Genomic DNA, 22091 nt, shown 5'->3' with positions numbered 1-22091 from the left:
TTATTTTTGGCTGTATTGGGGCTTCGTTTCGTGAGAGGGCTTTCTCTAGTTGTGGCAAGCGGGGGCCACTCTTCATCGCGGTGCGCGGGCCTCTCACTATCGCGGCCTCTCTTGTTGCGGAGCACAGGCTCCAGACGCGCAGGCTCAGTAGTTGTGGCTCATGGTCCTAATTGCTCCGTGGCATGTGGGGTCTTCCCAGACCAGGGCTCGAACCCGTGTCCCCTGCATTGGCAGGCAGATTCTCAACCACTGCGCCACCAGGGAAGCCCCTATTTTATTTTTAAATTCAGTTTATTTAAACTAAATTTTTTTTAAAAGTTCACCAATTTCTCCCATCCCCCACCCTTATCTTTGTCAACCACCATTCTGTTCTCTGTGTCTGTGAATTTGGGGGTTTTTGTTTGTCTGTTTTTAGATCCCACATATAAGAGAGATCATATGGTATTTGTCTTTCTCTGTCTGACTTACTTCACTTAGCATAATGCTCTTGAGATCCCTTTGTGTTGTTCCAGATGGCAAGATTTCATTGTTTTATGGCTAGATAATATTCCACTGTGTGTGTATGTATATATATGCCACAATTTGTTTATCCATCCATCTGTTGATGGACACTTAGGTTGTTTTCATATTTTGGCTTTTGTAAGTAAATGATGCTTCAGTGAACATTGGGAGTGCATATGTCTCTTCAAGTCAGTGTTTTCATCTTCTTTGGATAAATACCCAGAAGTGAAATTGCTGGATCATATTGTAGTTCTATTTTTAATTTTTAGAGGACCCTCCATACTGTTCTCCATAGTGGCTGCACCAACTTACACTCTCACCAGCAGTGCCTGACAGCTCCCTTTTCAGCACACCCTAACCCCAACACTTGTTACTTCTAGTCTTTTTGATAATAGCCATTCTGACAGGTGTGAGGTGGTATCTCATTGTGGTTCTGATTTGCATTTCCCTGATGATTAATGATGTAGAGTATCTTTTTGTGTACCTGTTGGCCATCTGTATATCTTCTTTGGAAAAATGTCTATTCAGATCTTCTGCCCGTTTTTTAATTGGATTTGTTGGTTTTTTGCTATTGAGTTGTATTAGTTCTTTATATATTTGGGATATTAGCCTTTTGTCAGGTATGTGATTTGCAAATATTTTCTCCCATTCAGTAGGTTGCCTTTTCGTTTTCTTGATGGCTTCTTTTGCTGTGCAGAAGCTTTTTAGTTTGTTGTATTCCCAGTTGTTTATTTTTGCTTTTGTTGCTTTTGCTCTTGGTGTCAGATTCAAAAAATTGCCAAAATCTATGTCAAGGAGCTTACCACCTGTTTTCTTCTAGGAATTTTATGGTTTTTATTATCATTTTATTGTTCTCTTAATGATTGCATAACAGTCCATTGTAGCAATGTAACATGGTTATTCCCTTATTATTGGACATTTAAATTGTCTGTCATTTTTACCAGCCTTATGGAATTATTAACTACAACCACTTCAGAATATAACTACTATCTGAGTTTTCTATGTTGTCAAATATTTACAGTGTATGAGTGTGCCTTGAGGATTGTTCAGCAAGTTATATATTGAGTATAAAGAGTAAGAATTTTTAATAATCCAGTCTAAAACTAGATAAATGAGTAGGAGAGAAACTATTTATGAGACTTCTGAGGAAAAAAACCATAAGTACTTAAAAGTTTTGAAATAGAAATCGAGTACTGTTGAACATGGCTGTCATTTAAAAATAGTTCTCTCTCCTAGTGGTTTGTAGTTTTAAATTTCAGTTAAGTAAGACTTACCTAAATTGCCTGAATGTTACTTTAGTAAGAATTAGAATAACTGCATTGTTCCCTCATATTTCTCTGCACATCACATATTTGTCTTTCTCTCCCAGCTCTTCCCATTGTGTCCTCTGGTGTTGTACCTTACCTTTATGTTAAAAGACCTCACATACTTTTCCAGAACAGAAGTAATATAGGATAACAGTGAAGACAATGGATTTAGGGCTCAGATCCTTGCTTACCCATTTATTAGTTATGTAACCATGGTTGAGATATTTAATCTCTATCCACAATTACTTCATCTGCAAAATGGGAATAATCATAGCTACTTTTGTAAAGTTGTAAAGATTACATGAGGTAATTTAGGGCCTGATACATGGCCAACACTCAGTAAATGTTAGGTATTATTATTATTATCATACATATAATCAGCATCACAACTACTACCATCCACACCCCCATAATTACATTACCAACATAATTACTTCCTCCACTTCCTGTTCTGCTTGAACAGAAACCTCATTCCCAGGACATGGCTTTTCTTGTAAATTTCTTAGAGGTTACTCCTTTTCAAGCATCCAGCCCTTGTTTCAGAAAACTAAGAGGTCAACATACACCGAGTTTGTCATTCCCACTTTCAAACTTTCTTCGATTTATTGCATATCCCACCTACTTCGGGGCTCACAGGATTCTGCTATTTCATTCTGTCATCTACTTACCTCATAATCACTTTCCTGTGTTCGTAAATCATAAGCTCTATAAGAGCTGCATCCTGAGCAACTGGGTTTATGGCTGGCACATAGAAAGGGTTCAATAAATATTTGTTGAATTAATAAATGAAAAATAAATCTGCTAAGAAAATTTGTGTTCAAAAACTGGTTGCATGGATGGATGGATGGATGAATGAATTTATCCCCTAGTTCAAAACTTTCTACTTGAAGTTTTACTTTTAGAGGAGACTTATGGACATTCCTATATTAGTGTCAACAAAGTTCATGGCTTAAAACAACACAAATGTATATTCTTACAGTTCTATAGGTCAGAAGTCCAAAATGGGTCTCACTAGACTAAAATCAAAATGTTGCCAGGGCTGCATTCCTTCTATAGACTCTGAGGGAGAATCTGTTTCCTTGCCTTTTCCAACTTCTAGAAGCTGCCCACATTGCTTAGCTTGTGAACCTCTTCTTCCACTTTCAATGCCAGCAATGGCGGGATGAGGCTTTTTCATGTTGCATCCCTCTAGCACTGACTCTCCTGCCTCCCTCTTTCACTTATAGGACCCTTGTGATTACATTGGTAATGTGATTACATTGCCCAAATAATCCAGGACAACCTACCCATCTCAAGATGATTAGCAACTTTAATTCCGTATGCAACCTTGCCATGTAATATAACATAGCCACAGGCTCCAGGGATTGGGACCGGGAGGTCTTTGGGGGACCATTATTCTGCCTACCACAATCCAGTTCATATCCTTGCTACATAGTTCTTCACCTCCCCAATGCCAGGTAATTTACCTCTATTCCCCTTTAGTCCTTCTTAGCCATGGCCACACTAGGACTTTTCCATTGCTCAAAACTGCCCCAACTCTGAAACCTTAAACTACAGAATTTTATTTTCAGTTCTTCTGTATTTTGGAAAAGTATTCAGGGGCCAGATTATAAAAGCCTTATTTTCTAGGTTGAGTAGTCTGAACTTGAACCTGAACAAAGCAGGAAGTCAATACAGAGTTTCATCGAGGAAAAAAATAAATGGCCACAGCCAAAGAAAACAGTCTTTAAATAGGAAATATTGAATTAATCACATCTTATGTACTAATCTTTTTTTCCCCCCTTAATCTGCGTTTAATTAGGAAAGGGAGGAAGGCAAGCATGGACCCTTAGGAGATAATGAAGAGATGGCCAGAGTATCTACTGACGAAAAACAGGTGAATTTTTATGATTTAAAAAAAAGACATAGGCTCATAATAACAAAGCAAAAGGAATGGTATAAAGTAGAATAAAAGTCTCTTTTATACTCAAGTTCCCCATTCCCACTTCCAAGAGAGTTTTTGTATCCTCTTCTAAAAATTATACATTTACAAGACTATACATGTCTCTCCAAAGGTTGGGGGTGGTGAGGGAGAACAGATGGGATTATGTATTCTGTAATATGTTCCTACATCTTGCTCTTTCTTAAAATTTTTCAAATTTAACTCTTCTCACCTTCCCATATTAGTTTATATAGATGTGTTGAGAAACACTCTTCATGTTCTTTCAAACTCCCAACACATCCTGCCGGTCTTGCCAAGAATGCAAGGCCCTAACTGTTCTTTACCTAGGCCATTTCTCAAGAGTTGTGTTTGCCACAAGCAACCCTGAAGGTTGAGATAATGTCTCCCTCTGGGACATAGAGCAGGTTTGCTCACTATTTGCAATAAAACACAACAGATTCCCGAGCTCAGTGTTCCTCTCCTGTAACACAACCCGCTTCACGTCCAGGAATCCATATGGGCCCATCTGCATGACCCCTTGTGGGACCTGTGGGCAAGGGCACCATCACAAACATGATGCTCACACGGCTTGCTGTGCTGTGAACCATAAAGTCCTTTGTTTCTGACCCAGGAGTTTCATGTCTTCTGCTAGCATCCATGAAACAGTAACAGGCTAACATACTAGCTTGTAAGTAGGGTAAAATCAAAGCCCAAACCTGGCAAGATGAACCTTGTTCTTTTTAATATTGCATAGTATTTCCTTGCTATTTTAATCTTTTGAGTTTTCCAGAGAGATTCTGATTCATTGGGTGTGAAGTGGAGACATGTATATTTTGAAAAAAGTTACCTTGATGATTCTGATGTACATTCCTGGAGATTTCCTGATTATTTCTGAGAGTGAGTCTCTAAAATGCCCAACAAGAATATAGAAATAATTTATTTTAGAATAGTTAGATGTTTTTAATTATAAGAAAGGCAAAAGGGAAAAAGAGTTGTGAATTGCCATTTAAGTAAATGTACTAGTTCATTTACAAACCAGACTGTCCTCTTTTGCCTATGTTTTAATGTAGAACTCTGTGACTAGGATTACATAGACACTTGCCAAGATATTAGTGAAGTGAAGCAAAATCAGAATCCAGAACAGTGATTCACTGCAAAGATTCAGTCTTCTGGGAGTTGGAGTAAGTGGAAGTATCGAAATGGAATGCAACTTAGGCTTTTATTGGTTTTGTTTTGTTTTCAGTTTGGGATGGAAAAATCTTGGTCTCAAACTTGATATTTTGGCCTTAACTAGAAACAAAATGGAAAAAAAAGTATATATTTTCTGAAGTGAAAAGGACTCTAGACAAAAAAGTGATAAACTTGGCCTAAAAGATTGTTCCAATAAAAAAATAAATTGATGAGTATGTTTCCTATTTTTTAGGAATAATTTTTTTTAAAGTCTTTTGTGGTCAGGGTTTCTGGCTTTATTTCTGTCTGCATAACTACTTAGAAAATCTAAAGCTAAAATCATTTAATTGCAGCCATTTCCATTGGTCACAATTGGTTCATTTAAATAAAATGAGCTCTAGTCTACTGAGATCTTTTGATAAGGCCTCATCAGTGATAATTTTTTTAAAAGCTTGCTGGAAGTATCTAGAAGTAGATACTAACATATACTTTATGTTTGAGGAACATAAAGCTCTTAAGAAATTTTGGGATAGGGAGGGGAAAGGAGTCAAGGTAAATTTAAGGCTTATTTTAAAAGCCAGTATAGACAGGTCTTTCATATTTAATCTATGTTTTTGGACATATATTTTGTAAGGGAAAGATTTTTATATTCCTTTTAAATGTCCAGAATGTTTAGGAGATGGTTGATTACCTATGAAAGGGAATTCTATGAAATCTTCTCTGTTCCTTCACATTTCACAAAGTATCATTCTCCATAGTTTCAAAAATTTATACTCATAATTGAAACCGAAACTTGACTATTTTAGTAAATACAGCTTTGGCCTGATCTTTAAAGTGATTTCAGATGTGTCCTATTGGGAATAACTGTAGAGTAAATTCCCTTTGAAAGGGAGTAGGGAATAATGGACACTCTGTTCTCAGCCCAAGTCCCCCTCATATTGTAAAGTCCCTTATGAACCCAAGGATTAGGTTTACATTCCTTACTTCAGGATCTTTTGCTGTGAAAACAGCATAGACTGTTTTGTGGCTTATGTAGAACGGATTTTTAACCTTAGTCTATTTTATCTGATATTAATATTGTTACAGCAGCTTATTTGATGAGTATCTGTGTAAGTTAGGACACTTTAGGTTTAAAGTAACCACTCGTTAGAACTCCAGCCAGTGCTCAGCCTCTGGGGCTTAAAGCAAAGTCAGCCCAGTCCCTGACTGTGGGTGAGACGCTGCTGAGATAGCTGCAGTTTGCTGCTTTTGCTTTGAGTTCTCTCTTCCTTTCTAACACCTGAGGGTTATGTCTTCCTTTCTTCTGAGCTTGACTATGCATTTTAAAACATTTTTAAAATTATAAATAATCTATATATTTGTAGGAGGTGGGTCCTACCACATTAGTCTAGACTGCCATAGTCCTAAAAATTGTTAGAGTCAATTTTTAGAAAGAAGTTGAGAATTATCTTTATTTTAGTCAGTATTTAAAATATTTTAAAATTTAGTAGACGTAAGCTATTGTATATAGGATGGATAAACAACAAGGTCCCTGTATATCACAGAGAACTATATTCAATATCCTATCATAAACCATAATGGAAAAGAATATTTTTTAAAAAAAAAGAATGTATGTATATGTATAGCTGAACCACTTTGCTTTACAGCAGTAATTAACACAACATTGTAAATCAACTATACTTCAATAAAAAAATTTTTTTTGAAAACTTAATATGACCTCTGATTTAGTTCTGCCTTTTACCATCTATGGGTCTTTCAGAAAATCATGTAAACTCTGGGCTTCACTTATCCATGTGTAAAATCACAGGGTTTTCCAAGTTTTTCCTTATTATCTAGAAGCTTAATACTAAGTAGTCTTAGACTAGATTAAGAAACAATTCAAATCGACTTCATTATTGCCCTTTACTAGGTTAAAATGTATTCATTTTTTACTAGGGTAAGTTTATGATAATTAAATGCATAATTGTTTGGTTAATAAAGCCTAGATTTAGAAAATTTCTGGTAGAAAGTCAACATTACACTTTCAGAAAAATTTTTGGACCTAATGAGAAATGTGCTTTTGTTCAAACTGTGTTCAGATGAAGAACTAAACAAAACTTTCATTTTATGAATAAATCAAGTATAATCCATGATACGATCATTAGATATTATAACTAATCACATAAATTATAAAATAAATTATTATTTTGTATCTTAATGTAGGTGAAGAGAACTGGTCTTGTGGTGGTGAAAAACATGAAAATTGTTGGTCTCCACTGTTCAAGTGAAGATTTACATGCTGGGAAAATCGCTCTGATAAAACATGGGTCAAGGTTGAAAAACTGTGATCTTTATTTTTCCAGAAAACCATGTTCTGCTTGCTTGAAAATGATTGTAAATGGTAAGTGCAGATAAGGCTTTCTTGGAGATTAATAGCATTTATCTGAGAACAAATCAAGTGGGAACAAATTGCCTAAATACCACAGAGATAATTTAGAAATATAAATATATATCTGAAGACAGTTTGATGTACTGTAAGAAGAAGAGTTGGAAAACATGGATTCTGGTCTCAGCTCTGTCACTCACTAGTTAGATTACCCTCAGTGTATTGGTAGATTTAATACTAGCTGCTATAACAAATAAGCATCAACATTTCAGTGGCTTAATACACTAGACACTTATCACCCATGTAATAGTCCAATGCAAGTGTTGCTGAACAGCAGACAGCTGTTCTCCATGTGGTTGATCCGTGGGCCTAGGCATCTTCTGTCTTGTTGCTACTGTCTTCCTTCTGGCCTCCTCTGCATCTAGAGACAGAGAGTAGAGAAGGCATACCTGCTTCTTAAAAACCCTGGCCTGGAAGTCACAGACATCATTTCTGTTCACATCCATTGTGGGAACTGTAGTTTCTGGCTGGGCGGCTGCCTCCCAATGACTACTCTACCCTTTGGAAGGAGGAGAACAAAGTATTAACATATAGCTATCTATCTCTGCCACTCTGGGCTACTCACTAATCCTCTTTGTGCTTATGATTCTATTTTGCACCCAGGTAAGTATTCAGACCACTTTCCTATTTAAAAAATAGTATATCTTTTACATAGGCACTGTGATAATTGTGATTTACAATATGAATTATATACTTAGTCTTCATTCCATTTTGGACACAGAGCAACTAAAATCTTTTGAAGTTCCTGAGTGTTAAGAATGAGAAAGGTATCTTTTGTTATTCATAACAAGTCCCTTTCCACCATTACTGAGTTTATGTTAATGAGGTAACTTTTGGGAATCCCCAGTGGATGGGGCCTGGTTGCCAGGGGAACCAGCCAGGTGACTAGAGGGTTGGAACTTGCAGCCTCACCCCCACCAGACCTCTGGGGAGGAGAGCCGGGCTAGAGTTTGAGTTCAAACACCGATGGCCAGTGACCTAATCAATCATGCCTATGTAATGAAGCTTCCTTAAAACCCAGAAGGACAGGGTTCAGAGAGCTTCTGGGGAAAAAAGGCTAATGTAGTTCCTAATCCTTTCCCTCAAGCTGTTATTTGGGGGCAAAAACCAATTTAATGTAACACATCATGTAATACCAAATGAGTAATAACAGCTGTAAATGATATATGAGCTCAGAGGAGAGACAGTGATCCCTGCAGGCTGGCATGTTATAAATAGCTGGGGCTTAAGCTGGACCTTCATGGGTCAGATGTAGAGAAGGAGGAACACATTCCTGGTCAGGAGGACAATGCATGCGGGGTCATCAAGTTGTGAGAAGCAGGGTTCTGGAGGTCAGTGTTCGGAGTGGAAAATTATTCTTGAAGAGAATAGTGGCAGAAGGATTATAATGATAGGTTGGGGCCTTAATGGAGAACTTTGAAAAACTGTCTGGCCTTTGGGCTTTATCTTATAGAACAGAGTTGCTAAACTTGCTTTGAGGAAGAGCGGTTTTTGTTTATATCAAAGTCTTAAGAGTAAGGATCAGATCGGTGATCAGGGCAGTTCCCTTAAGCTACAAGTGGAAGCACTTCCAGAAGAAATGGTCATGTGGCTAGAGCCTCCTGGCCTGCATCGAGTATTTCAAGCTGGTAGGTAGGCATCTATGATAAGTTATTAGATTCTGTAGTCTTTCCCCTGCAATTACAAATAGAGAAGGTAAGTGTGATAGTGGTGGTGACATTTTTTTCTCCTTTTCCCATTGAAGAGTTTTGAGCAGGATGTAACATGATTAAGATTATTATTTGTTGTTGTTATTGAATTAGAACATGGAAAGATAAAGAGGTTGAGAGCTTGATCAGTAGACTGTTGCATTAGATAAGGTGTAAAATAGGGTTCAGGTGGCGGCATTGATCTAGAAAGGAAAGAATGTGAAAGAACCAAACATTTGTCGACTCATCTCTTCTAGAGTCAAGAGGGAAGAATGAATAAAAGTCGTGTTTTGCGCTGAGTTGACTACACTCAAAGCACTCTTAATAGCCTCAGAGCCAAGAATTAGAAAAATGTTGGAGTACGAGTAATTCACCATTGCTTGTGTCTTTGAGTTCAGACACTTAAACCTGGCAAGAGAGATAATGCAATGTGGAAAATCAGGAAGGACATGCAATGGAAATGCTTTTATGCTGGTATTAGAGCCATATATAAATAAAATTGCTATGTTTGATTAGGCTTATGTATTATTTACTTATCTTGGAAAGGGGCATGGTTTAACCCCATGCTCTAGCTAACTTATTTCAGTTATAATTACTGTTACCTCAGTTACAAAGCAAACATTTCTAAAGCATAGTGGTTCTCCAAGTGTGGTCTGTGACCTCCTCACGGTCCACAAGGTCAAAACTATTTTCATAATAACACTACATTTATGCTAATAGTACTAAAAAAATGTTGAGTAAAACTACTGTTGCAGTTGTATGAATCAAGGCAATAGTAGTCATTGTACTCTTACATAGCCACCTATTTGGAGTTTTAAAAAAAAGGTGGAGGGTGTGGTGTTTCATGTAAGAATGTCATTGATGAAACAGTAAAAAAAAAAAAAAAATCAATTTTATTAAACCCAACCCTTAGTACGCATCTTTTTAAGATTCTGTATGAGAAAATAGGAGGTGGACATAAAGCACTTTTGCTCTAAACCTAAGTATGAAGTTTGCCTTAAGGAAAACCGCTTATGCAATTGTTTGAGTCACAAACTGAATTATCCAATTTTTTTCATGGAACACCATGAACTAACAAACCATAGTTACTTAGACTTGGCTATCTGGCAGACATTTTCTCAAAAATGAATGAAGTGAAACCATCACTTCCAAGAAAACGACAGCATTTATTGCCACTGATAAAATTTGAAACTTCAAGTGAAAATTAGAATTTTGAAAAACTCCTGTCTACCATCATCATAAGCTTACAGCTTCCCACTGCTTAAAGACTCTTCTGATGAGATTGGTGGTTATATTAATGAATGAGTTTTTTGGGTTTTTTTAAGTATTGTGAAATCAGTAAACTCTTGTTTTCCAAATGACCAGTGCATGATGCTAGAAAATCATGTGTGAGTGAAAGAGCCATTCTAAGTGTAAGATAGACCAGTGGACTTTAACGTAACAGTACAAAAAGTTTGTTGTGTGATTTCAGATTCCACACTGTAACTCACCTCTAAGAAACTATCCCTTCTCAAAATTTTATGTAGTGTGAAAGAATATTCATAATTAGTTGAAATGGCTGTTAAAATACTCCTTTTTTAACTGCATATCAAGTGAGGCCGGACACTTTTTATATACTTCAATGAAAAGCTAAGGCAAGAGGTTGAAAGCAGAAGCAGATTTGAGAACCCAACTATCTTCTATTCAGCCGGATAATAAAGAGATTTGTATAAACTTTAATGCCATTCTTCTCAACTAGTTTTTGTTGTTGTTTTAGAAAATAGTTATTTTTTATTGAACTATGTTATTTATATTAATTTATGATGGTTCTTATTGCTATTTTTTAATGAATTAATATTTTAAAATTTTGCTTAAGTTTTCTAATGCAGTAAATATCAGTAGATATAGTCCACATGAAAAAAAAACCCTTTGGGGTCCTCATTGATTTTTAAGAGTGTAACAGAGTCTGAGACCAAAAAATTTGAGAACCTTTGCTGTAGCTTCTGATACTAGTACATGAAAATACATTTAAACATTGGTCATCCCCTCTTCTTGAATCAAGATTACTAGAAGCAACCAGAATGCAAACAAACTTTTCCTATAAAGGGCCAGATAGATAGTAAGTATTTTAGGCTTTGCAAGCCGTAGGGTATCCATACAGCTATTCAGCTCTGAACTCAGCTACTCCATTGTAGTACAGAAACAGCCAGAGACAATGTCAAAGATTAGGTTTGTCTGTGTTTCCACAAATCTTTATAGGCACTGCAATTTGGATTTTATATGATTTTCATGTCACAAAATAGTTTTCTTTTGATTTTCCAACTATTTAAAACTGCGAAATCCATTGTTGACCTGCAAGCTGTATAAAAATAGGCAACAGGACAGATTTGGCCTGTGGCCGTAGTTTGCCAGCACTTGGGCTATATTATTGGTGACTTGGTGATAGACTTTTATTATATTGGGACCTTTGGACCTACTGCAGTGATACGGTGGATTTATTAAGAAAACCCTTACTTTCAGCATGCATCTGATAACTACCTTTCATATTTTGTATTTCAGCTGGAGTTAACCGAATTTCATACTGGCCTGCTGATCCAGAAATAAGCTTGCTTACTGAGGCTTCTAGTTCTGAAGATGCAAAGTTAGATGCCAAAGCAGTGGAAAGATTGAAATCAAACAGTCGGGCCCATGTGTGTGTCTTACTTCAGCCTTTGGTGTGTTATATGGTGCAGTTTGTAGAGGAGACCTCTTACAAATGTGACTTTATTCAAAAAATTTCAAAAACATTGCCGGACACTAACATTGACTTTTATTCTGAATGTAAACAAGAAAGAATAAAAGAATATGAAATGATATTTTTGGTTTCCAGAGAAGAAATGCATAAGCAAATACTGATGACTATAGGTTTGGAGAACCTGTGTGAAAATCCGTACTTTAGCAATCTAAGGCAAAACATGAAAGACCTTATCCTCCTTTTGGCCACAGTAGCTTCCAGTGTGCCCAACTTTAAACACTACGGATTTTATTGTAGCAATACCGAACAGATTAATGAAATTCACAATCAGAGTTTGCCGCAAGAAATTGCAAGGCACTGCATGATTCAGGCCAGGTTATTGGCATGTCGAACTGGTGAGTTACATGCTTAGTTCATAAATCGGGGCTGCTTGGGTTGTATTTGTCTCAGAAGTAAAGTGGTGTTCATTTCATCTATGGTAGCGTTTATTGACTCTTAGATACTAAGGTTTTGTTGGTCATACAAATAAAGAGAAGTTAGTGAGACCCTTGAGTAGACAACTCTTAGAGTAGTTTTAGGATTTCTTGTGGCCTATATCGGGTGCTACATTTATAAATCAGGATCTGATTAGGCCCTTTCTGCTTCTTGCTTTTATCATTTCACAGTTGAATGAGCCATCCACTAGAGATAGGACAAAAAGAGAGGGGAGAGAGAACCAGAATTATTCATTTTTTTCTTAACTCTTCAATATTCTGTAGGTATTCAGTATTTAGTAAAAACTTAAAAAATCTTTAAACTAAAAATATGAATTCAAAATAATGAATAGAATCAAAGGAATTTTGTCATATTCTTCCAATTTCTGGTATGTCTTCAATCAGCAAGTAGAGAAATCAAACATTTTTACTTTATTATATTAAGTTGTACCTGAGTAAGTATGTGAAAAAGGAAAATATTACTTGGGAATTTTCTCTATCATGATAAAAGGTGGTATCTGTATTTCCAATTATAGAACAGTGCTTTTATATCTCAGCAGACATAACATTTTTCAAAGTAGAATCATGATCACTTTTTAAAATGCAACTTTGAAATAAGGAAAAGAAAATGCAGGCAGGAGGAGCAGAAGAGTAAGATTTGGTGAGTAGGCTATAGTAGGAATTTTTAAACTTATCCCAAGAAAGAAGGAGAAGAGAGAAAATCTTCTGAAAAAGTCCATACAAATGCCACTGGTCTGCAGTATATGCTCAACAAAGACCACAGGTTGAAGTAATTTCAGTAAAATGGAGGTTTTCAAATGGCAGCATGTTAGAATCACCCTAGAAACTTGTATTAAAAGTACGAATGCTCAAATTCTAACCCAGACCTACTAAACCTGGTCCCTAAGGGTATGTCCTAGGCCTGTGAATTTTAAAATTTCTGTAAGGGATTCCAACACTCAGTAGGGTTAATCATCACTTGATTCTTATTAAAGAATTTGATTCTACTATAGGCACAAACTGCATGATGCCCAACAACTGAATTATGTAAAGGTCTGACTTAATGTAATTGTCTTGTATCGTGGGCTATATGTTAGTCTCTGCCAACTCCAGCTTTATAAAGAATTTTTCTCCCAACCATTCTGGAAGGACAGAAACATAAATGGAAACAGCTGTTACAGCTATACTTCACTAATTCTCATTTGCTAATTAGCATTCAGCAGATTCCAGAGTGAGCGTAAGATGGGAGGTGTGAGTCTGTTGTTTTTTCACTTGATCTCAGGAGCTCCTCTCATAATACCTAATAATACCGTGTATGACTCCACTGTTTAAAGATGCAGTAATGTATAGATATAAATTTGCATATATATTCTTTATTAGATACTCTACTAGTATAGTTATAGTATTGTAAATTTATCTGCTGTTGCTGTGCAGAGTTTTGTACTTATGCACTTGATGGGCGATTTAAAAGGCTTTTCAAGGTTAATTTTTTGTCTATGTATGACTTTCTTGCCTGGAAGCCAAGTCCTGAATAGAATGCGACCCTTTGTCATGTGCTCCTTTCCACTGTGAGCTCTTCCAGGGGAGAGACCATGTCCTCATCATTGTTTTTTCCTTAGCACAAAAGAAATATTTTTATATACAAAGATAAATGGTCCACAGTCCCCTACCCAAAGCTCTTGAAGCCAGATGAAAAGGAATTCAGAATTTTTCAGATTTTAGAAAAATAATATGTACATGCTATATGTATATGTGTCAAGCTGTTTTAAAAAACTTGATATAAGGGATTGCAGATAAGGAATTCTGGACTGATACTCCTCATTGATGATAATAATAAATAACAATTTATTGAGCACCAACTATGTGTCAGGCACAGAGCTAGGTGATTTATATATGTACCTCACTTAACATTGAGGACAATCCAGCAAGGTAGATATCCCCTTGACTTAGTGTGTTTCTAATAACTCAAACTTTAAATTTTACGCTGTTCAGCTCACATAACTTTATTACACTCTAATAGGTGAAGAAATCATTCCGTTAAACCATTTCATTTAAAAATATACATATGATTAAAAAGAATGCCAAAACTTCTAACAGAGTTCTAAAACTAATTGAAAGTAGGTAATTAATAATTGATTTTTGAATGATGAGTAAATAGGATCCACAGAGGTGTCATTAAAAGTATGTTTCTAAGCTACTTTGAGGGTAGAAAAAAAGTGACAAAATTTGTTTAGACTCTAGGGGAAAAAACAGAGATAGGAGGGCATCACATCTTACCTACCTGGTTTAAGTGTGAGTTTTGATTTCTTTTTATGTCCTGTTTCCCATTAGACTAGGCATTTTCCAAAGCTGACGATTATGCCTTCCTTCTGAACCACAACGCTGATGATGAAAGTAGGTTGGAGTAGCCAAGAAAGTTAACTGTTTCAAATCATAACTCAGCAGTTCTCAACTTTTAGTTGCCTACGAATCAGAGGTGATGCTCATGAGAAGTACAGATTCCTGAGTCTGCCACCTCCCGTGGAGAGGTTGATTCATGGAATTTCCATGGGAGCCAGGAGTCTGCCTTTGTAACAAGCGTCCAGTCATTCTGATGCAGTTGGTTTGTGAACCAGACTTGGACAAACCCTGACATGACCACAGTATTGGGAGCTAAAATAACCATGCCTGTGTTCCAGAACCATAGGATAAAGAGTCCTCTGACTTTCAGTGACCAAAGAGTCTCAGGAATTTGGCTCAGTGATTTTAAGTTGACCTTTCCTTCAAGAGTATACAGAGAAAATCCTGTGAATGACCAGATCCTGGGGAGCAATTTACAGACATGAAAGTTTTTTGAGAAACTTTACATAAAAATTACTGATATGAAAAGATTTTTGAGAAATTACCTCATCTGTCATCCAGCCTTGGGGGCTGGGTGAAATCTACTCATCGTATATGGATGAAATTTTATTCTGATTTCAAAAGACATGTAGTAAAGAATATTTTCTTGGTGAAACTAACCTTAGCTAAGCAGTAGAGCTTTATTTATTTTTGGCTGCGTTGGGTCTTTGTTGCTGCGCACAGGCTTTCTCTAGTTGCGGTGAGTGGGGTTACTCTTCGTTGCGGTGCGCAGGCTTCTCATGGCGGTGGCTTCTCTTGAGGAGCACGGGCTCTAGGTGTGCGGGCTTCAGTAGTTGTGGCATGTGGGCTCAGTAGTTGTGGCGCACGGGTTTAGTTGCTCTGCGCCATGTTGGATCTTCGCAGACCAGGGCTCGAACCCCTATCCCCTGCATTGGCAGGTAGATTCTTAACCACTGTGCCACCAAGGAAGTCCCTGAGCTTAGTTTAAAAAATCACATTTTTTTTCCTCCTGACAAGATTTAGGCTGTCCCTAGACTGAAACAGAAAAAATGGCTCCTGGACTAAAAAATAATAATATGAAAAATACTTAGTGTCAATGGTAGGAAAAGTAGACTCTTGATATGAAGAGTTTCTATTTGAGTTTTTCATTTTCTGTTTCAGATTTATGCATGTATTAAGTACAATTTTACTTAAAGGTTTTCATTTATAATATAAATGAAATATAATCTTAGGTTTTTAACTTCTATACTACTTACCTTAGAAATGAGCATAAAGCCATAATTATATTCTTTTCCCTTCATGCTATATTCTGACAATCTTGGAAGGAACAAAACTTTGTTTACTGCAAAATTCCTTTCCTGACAGTCTCCACTCTATAAAGTATGTTTCTCCCATACACTGTTCCTCAGCATCCTGCTCCTTTCCTTCATAGCCCAGCACAGCACCTAGGTTCTTAGATGTTTCCTTGTTACCATCTTCCTTCTCCATCGGACCATAAGCTTCGTGAGTATAGGCACTCAGGTATTCAGTAAAGGGGAACCTTTGTTACAAAATTCTTCACATCGGAGGGAGGCAAGCCGGTTGGGTGTGGAGGGCTAAATTTTAGTCACTTAATTTCTTTGCCTGTTTTCTCATCTAGAAAAGGAAATTTTGTCTGCTTTACCTTTAGGATAAAAATGAGATAATGGATAACAAGTGCTTAAAATAAATTATAAAAATGCTTTGTGGTATAATTTTGAAAACCCAAGCTTGCTTGACCTGAAGATGGGGAATTTCATTATAGTATCATAACTTTCTTAAAAAATTAACTTTATCAGGTATCCTAGTTTTTCATGCATAGGTAGAATAATGTTTCTTTGTACTTGTACTAGAAAAGTATTTAAATATGTTATTATTGGAAGGATTAACTTTTAGGAAATTGTGGGGTGAAGCCACAGTTTCGTTTAATCCTCATCAATATGAAAATGCCTGAGGGCAAGTTCACAGATAATTTTCACTTTCTCTGTGTAAATGTACCTACTTAACTATATTGGTCTCTTATTAAGATTTTGATAAATACTATGGTTTTTATAATTTGTGTATAATTGTCTTAGAAATTTTAAACTCACCCTTAGTAGTAGTAGAAAGAAAAAGTCAGTTCTTAATATGTAGAATTTCTATTTTGGTTTTGTATTTTCTGTTTAAGGTTAATAGTTTTAAGAAATACAGCCTTTCTTGTTGAAAAGTAAATAGGTTGGTTCTGCAGGGAAATTATAATCTTATATTTGTGACTTCTGCCACTTGATTTAGAAATGGGCATCATGTCACTAACTTGGCATTCTTTTCCCCTCAAAGTAAACTGTGAAGGTCAGGGAAAGGACATCATTTTGTTTAAATCAAAATTCCTTTCATGTACCTTCCAGCAAAAAAAAAAAAAAGGTATATATATGAAAGCCCATAAAGATTTGTTTATGTTTGTATTATGAGTTTGAACTTTTTTCATAGCAAGAACACTTTCATGAAATGTATTTTCCATGATTAGAGTGCAAAAAATGCTAGGAGAAGACAGATATGATTGTTGTGAATGGTTATTACACTAAATCCATTAGTTCAGAAACTTCTTTCTTAATTGATTTTATCGTCTATTAGAAATAGTCATTTAAAAACTGACTTGTTGGTGGAAATTCAATAAAGTTACACTCAGTTCTGGTTACAGCTTTGAAGTCACCTGAGTGCGGGCACTGCCATTGTGTTATCTCTGCACATAGATCATGTGAGATTGGGTTGGTAGTGACACTGTCTATAAGTTAGTTCGTACCTAGCTCCCATATATTCTATGCTTGACAATATTTGCTTTGACAATATTTGCTTGACAATTTGATTTTTATCAAAAGTATTTTCATACTTTTTCCGTAATTAGTGAGGTTGTCAAGGATTGCTGCTACATTTATGAAGTATATTTCAATAAATACATGTTTATTATTTTTGGAAAAAATGTATTTCTGAAACTAACAAATCATTGATTTTTACTGAGTTACATGCCATGTATCTTTCAGAGGATCATAAAACAGGAGTTGGAGCAGTCATCTGGGCAGAAGGAAAATCTGTAAGTAGGAAAATAATTCTTTATAAACATTTAAACTTGATTTTGTTTAAACATATTTTGATCTTAAGCACATGACATTTTGTTGACCCCGGGGGATTAATATTTCTTATTGGTGTATTTATTAAGTTTTATAAACATTTGCATATTCTCTCAACAGTTTTTTATATAGATTTATTCATTTAGTGAACATTTATTAAACACCTTCCACAGGGTGGGCTCTGTGCCACAGTGAACAATGGGGAGTTAAGGACCACATGGTCCACCCTTCATAGCCTTATATAGTCTAGTGATGGAGACAGAGGTGAAAAAGAGACTGGTATATAACTGTAATTATAACCTGATACCGTGAGAGCACAGAGGAGGCACCTTTACTCCGCTTGGAGAAATGAGTAAAATACTCTTAGGGGAGGTCAGGTGCTATTAGTCTTGAAGAATGAGTAGGAGTTCATCAGGCAGAGCAAGTTAGTGGGACTAGAAGAAGGGTAACATGCAGAGGTAGGGCGTGAGAATGTGGGGAAATGCAAGTGATTTGGCACGTTGAAGTCCAGGGTCCTGTGTCTAGCACAGTAGCAAAAAATTGGGCTGCACCATGAAGAACTGTATACCACGTAGAGAGTTTAGACTTTATCCATCAGACAGTGGGATATGCTAGCACAGTGCTAACCAACAGAAATAAAAGGCAAGCCACATACGTGATTTAAATTTTTTTAGGAGCCACATTAAAATAATAAAAAGAAACAGGTGAATTGATTTTATGAATATATTTTACTTGGGACTTCCCTGGCGATCCAGTGGTGAAGACTCCGTGCTTCCACTGCAGGGGGCACGGGTTCTTAGTTGGGGAACTAAGGTCCCACGGGCCGCGCAGCGTGGCCAAAAAATATACATATATATATTTTACTTAATCATCTGTCCAGAAATATTATCATTTCAACATGTAACCAATATAAAAATATTGGTTAATGTTTTTAATAAAATATTTTGCATTTGGGGGGAGTATAGAGTCTTCACAATCTTGTATGTATTTTATACTTACAGCACCTCTCAGTTTGCACTGACCACATGGGGCTACTGGCTACTATATTGGACAGAGCAATCCAAGAATATTTTAAGTGGGAAAATGATTTGATTAGATTTGCATGTAAAAAATGAAGTGGGGCTAGACAGGAAATAGGGAGATTAATAAAAAGAGATGATGAGGACTTGGAATTATGTGGATGGGTTGGGAGGGCATGGAACCACGAGATATTTCGTAACTATGAGGATGACTAAAAGATGAGTAGGGGCGCCTAAGTGTCCTTCAACAGACTTTATAGCAAGTAATTTGACTATTTGGCTGGATATGTCATGAGCCCCTCAAGTTCAACCTAGCCAATACATTCAGTATCTTCCCTGCTAACCTATTCCTTCACTAGTGGTCACCATCCCATTCCCCATTCCACTCAAACAATCAATCACCAAATGCTGTGAATTCCACCTTCAAACTATCTCTTGACTCTTATTTCTTCCCAAATTGTTAGCACCTATTAGAATAGGTTCCTCTGCCAGAAACTCCCATAGTATTCTGTACAATTCAGTGGTGACGCTCATCACAGTTAAATTTACATGTCCAGTTTCTTATCGTCTCCAGATCAGAAGGTTCCTGAGGGCTGGGATTCTCTGTCACATTTACCAATGTATTCCCAGAACCTAGCACAGGGCCTGGCCTATGGTTGGAACTCTCCCTTGGATTTATATAAATGCTCAGCAGCCTTTTGGCTTAACACCTGGTTCTCAACTACTTTATGGAGAATTTAGGTTTCCAGTTGTATTATCTAGAGTGTAGGCAGCATAGTAAAGTGGAAGGACATGGGTTTGGAGTCAAGCAACCCATCCTTGAATTCTGGCTATGTTGCTTACCAGCTTTGTGACTTTGGACAAGTTATTTAATCTCTCTTGGCCTCAGTTTCCTTATCTATACAATGGGAATAGTAATAGTACTACTGTCTAGGATGTTGTGAGGATTAATTACATGAAATAACACATATAAAAGTGAGCATGATGTTTAACCTTTAGTGAATGCTCAAGGATAATTTATTATTAATGAGATAATATTTTATTCGTAAGCTTCTGTCAGCTCATCATAACAATGATTTTTATCAAGCTGCTATAGTAGAGTCTGTTGAAACTATCACGTGAGTAACTATGTATAATATATTGAAATTTAATGAGGTTTATAGCATATTCCAAACTATTATAAACAGTTCTGATTTATAAAATATTTTACTTTTATAGTTGATAAAACATTCATATTGACACCTAATATGCCACTGACCAGGAGAAATAAAAAAGCCACTTAAGTAGGAAGTTCTATTACATACACACACACACACACACACACACACACACACACAAACACAGTAGAGGCTCAGTAAACACGAAAATTAAAGGAAAGTGCATTATTTATTTTCCAACTATATACACTAGCACATTTTTAGCCCAAAACAGAAATTGTCTGTTCAAAATATTTTTAGGATTTCTGGCTTGCTAACCAGTAGTAGCACAGCACAGAGCATATAAGAAATTAACAATAATTTATTGAGTACCTGCTGTGTATGGAACACTGTAATCGGTCTACGTTAAGGGGTAGAAAGGAGGTATAAAACATGGTTTCTGTTCTCTAAGATCTTATAACCTATTCAGGGAGAGGTGTCTGAATCAAGTGAAGCAGTTTGTGAATTAAGCTAGTATTTAATTAACTGCTAAAACAAAGGACTGCCTTGAGATTATATACTAGAGATGATCAGGCTGCTTGAAGTTTAACTTTGACAAGACCACACTGTGGAAGGAAAATCTAATATTGTATTTTTCTGATGGCTCAGTTTGTCATGGAAAAGTGAATTCATTATAAGAAGTATGATACTAGGCTTTAAAGATACAATGTAAGATGCCTTTTCAGAATGTTGAAAACAGCTTTGTTGGTTTGCTTACTTTTCATAGAGAAGTTGTGATGGAACAGGAGCAATGTACTTCATAGGATGTGGTTATAATGCTTTTCCTGTTGGATCTGAGTATGCTGACTTCCCGCACATGGATGACAAACAGAAAGACAGAGAAATAAGGAAATTCAGATACATTGTACATGCAGAACAGAATGCCTTGACATTTAGGTATGAAATTTGTTTGCATGTATTTTCTATAAAATGTAGCAAGGGTTAGTTAAAATTAGTTTTCTTTTAGCTGTAATTTATTGCCTTTTTAAAAATTCCAAGAAATATTCTTTTCAGAAGTATAACTTTGGTCATACTTGGTCTTTGCTACCTGACCTGAGGCCATTGTCAGGGATCCTGCAGGCCTTCAAATTTATTGAGCAAGTCTTTTTTCCTTTCTTCCTTCTCTCTCCGGTATAAAACTGCTTGAAGTTTGTCCTTAGGGTCTTGCATATTTCTGCATTACATGATCAGCTTTGTTTTTTAAATGTAGAGCACATATATTTATATTTATGAATATATAGATTTTATTATGAACCAAATTGCTTTAACATAGTTTTTGTTAGAGATTATAACTGGCATTACCTCCTTCTAATGTTAACTTAGATCATTTCCACAAACATTTCTCAGCATTTACCATTAAGTGGATGATCTTAGGGGATTTAAATCTGCGTAAGTCATGGTTTCTGTCCTTGAGGAGCTTATAACGCAGTATGGGATATAAGACTGTATTCAACCTAACATGGTCAGTTCTGTGGGAAAGGCCAACACAAAGTGGGTGGAAATTCAGGGGCTGCTACGGATGGAGGGGGAGTGAGAGGGAAAGGCTTTATGGAGAAACTGGCATTTGAGCTGTGCTTTAAAGGTTTGGTAGGATTATGGCCATTGGAGATGCTTACTTGAAGGGAAACCATTCTTGCTTCAGGCATAGCAGTGGGCTAGAAGTAGGAAAATGCTTGTGTGTTTAGGAACACAGATGTTCCACTTAGGCTGCACCATGGAGCACATGGGATCAGTTGGGACTGACAAGAGAGGACTTTGAGTTTAGACTTCATTTGGTAGGTAGTGGAGAAATTGAATGACATTGACAGAGCCACACTAATGATTACTTAGGTTGCAGGCATATTGTTTGAACAGACTAGATGCATACAATTCTGCTGCCCTAGTACAGGGAAACAGAATGAGAATCTGAACTAAGGACATGGATGCGGAAGGCTGGTGGTGGGGAATTAAGACTGAGAGCAGTGTAAACCATAGGACCCAGAAGTACAACTCCTGTATCCTCAAATGAAGCATTCCTTAGTCCTAAACTACCCCTGGCATGTAAAATTTCACCAAACTCCTCTGTTTTTTTTCCTTGTGCTCTTCATTACAGATTACTTGCTTCGTTTTGTCAAATCCAAATGCTTGTTAAATAAAATTATCCTGTGTTAGGGAAGGGAGTAAGGGAACTATAACTCAAAACAGAACTCTAATATTAATTTATCAATTTAGTAAGC

The 22091-nt window shown here is 36.4% G+C and overlaps 1 protein-coding gene across 2 annotated transcripts in view; it reads left to right on the top strand.

Moving 5' to 3' along the window:
- The window catches only part of CDADC1 (cytidine and dCMP deaminase domain containing 1), a 43769-nt gene that overhangs the window by 4094 nt on the left and 17584 nt on the right, over positions 1–22091 (top strand). For both annotated transcript variants that reach the window (XM_068526477.1, XM_068526476.1), the window contains exons 3-7: positions 3610–3684; positions 7102–7279; positions 11551–12120; positions 17574–17623; positions 20603–20772. In XM_068526477.1, the coding sequence (XP_068382578.1) occupies positions 3610–3684; positions 7102–7279; positions 11551–12120; positions 17574–17623; positions 20603–20772 (1043 nt within the window). The remainder of the gene's footprint in view (positions 1–3609; positions 3685–7101; positions 7280–11550; positions 12121–17573; positions 17624–20602; positions 20773–22091) is intronic.

Source organism: Eschrichtius robustus, chromosome 18, assembly GCF_028021215.1.
Source record: "Eschrichtius robustus isolate mEscRob2 chromosome 18, mEscRob2.pri, whole genome shotgun sequence".
Taxonomy (NCBI): domain Eukaryota; kingdom Metazoa; phylum Chordata; class Mammalia; order Artiodactyla; family Eschrichtiidae; genus Eschrichtius; species Eschrichtius robustus.
The sequence above is the reverse complement of the archived record's forward strand: the minus strand, read 5'-3'. Positions and strand labels throughout refer to the sequence as shown.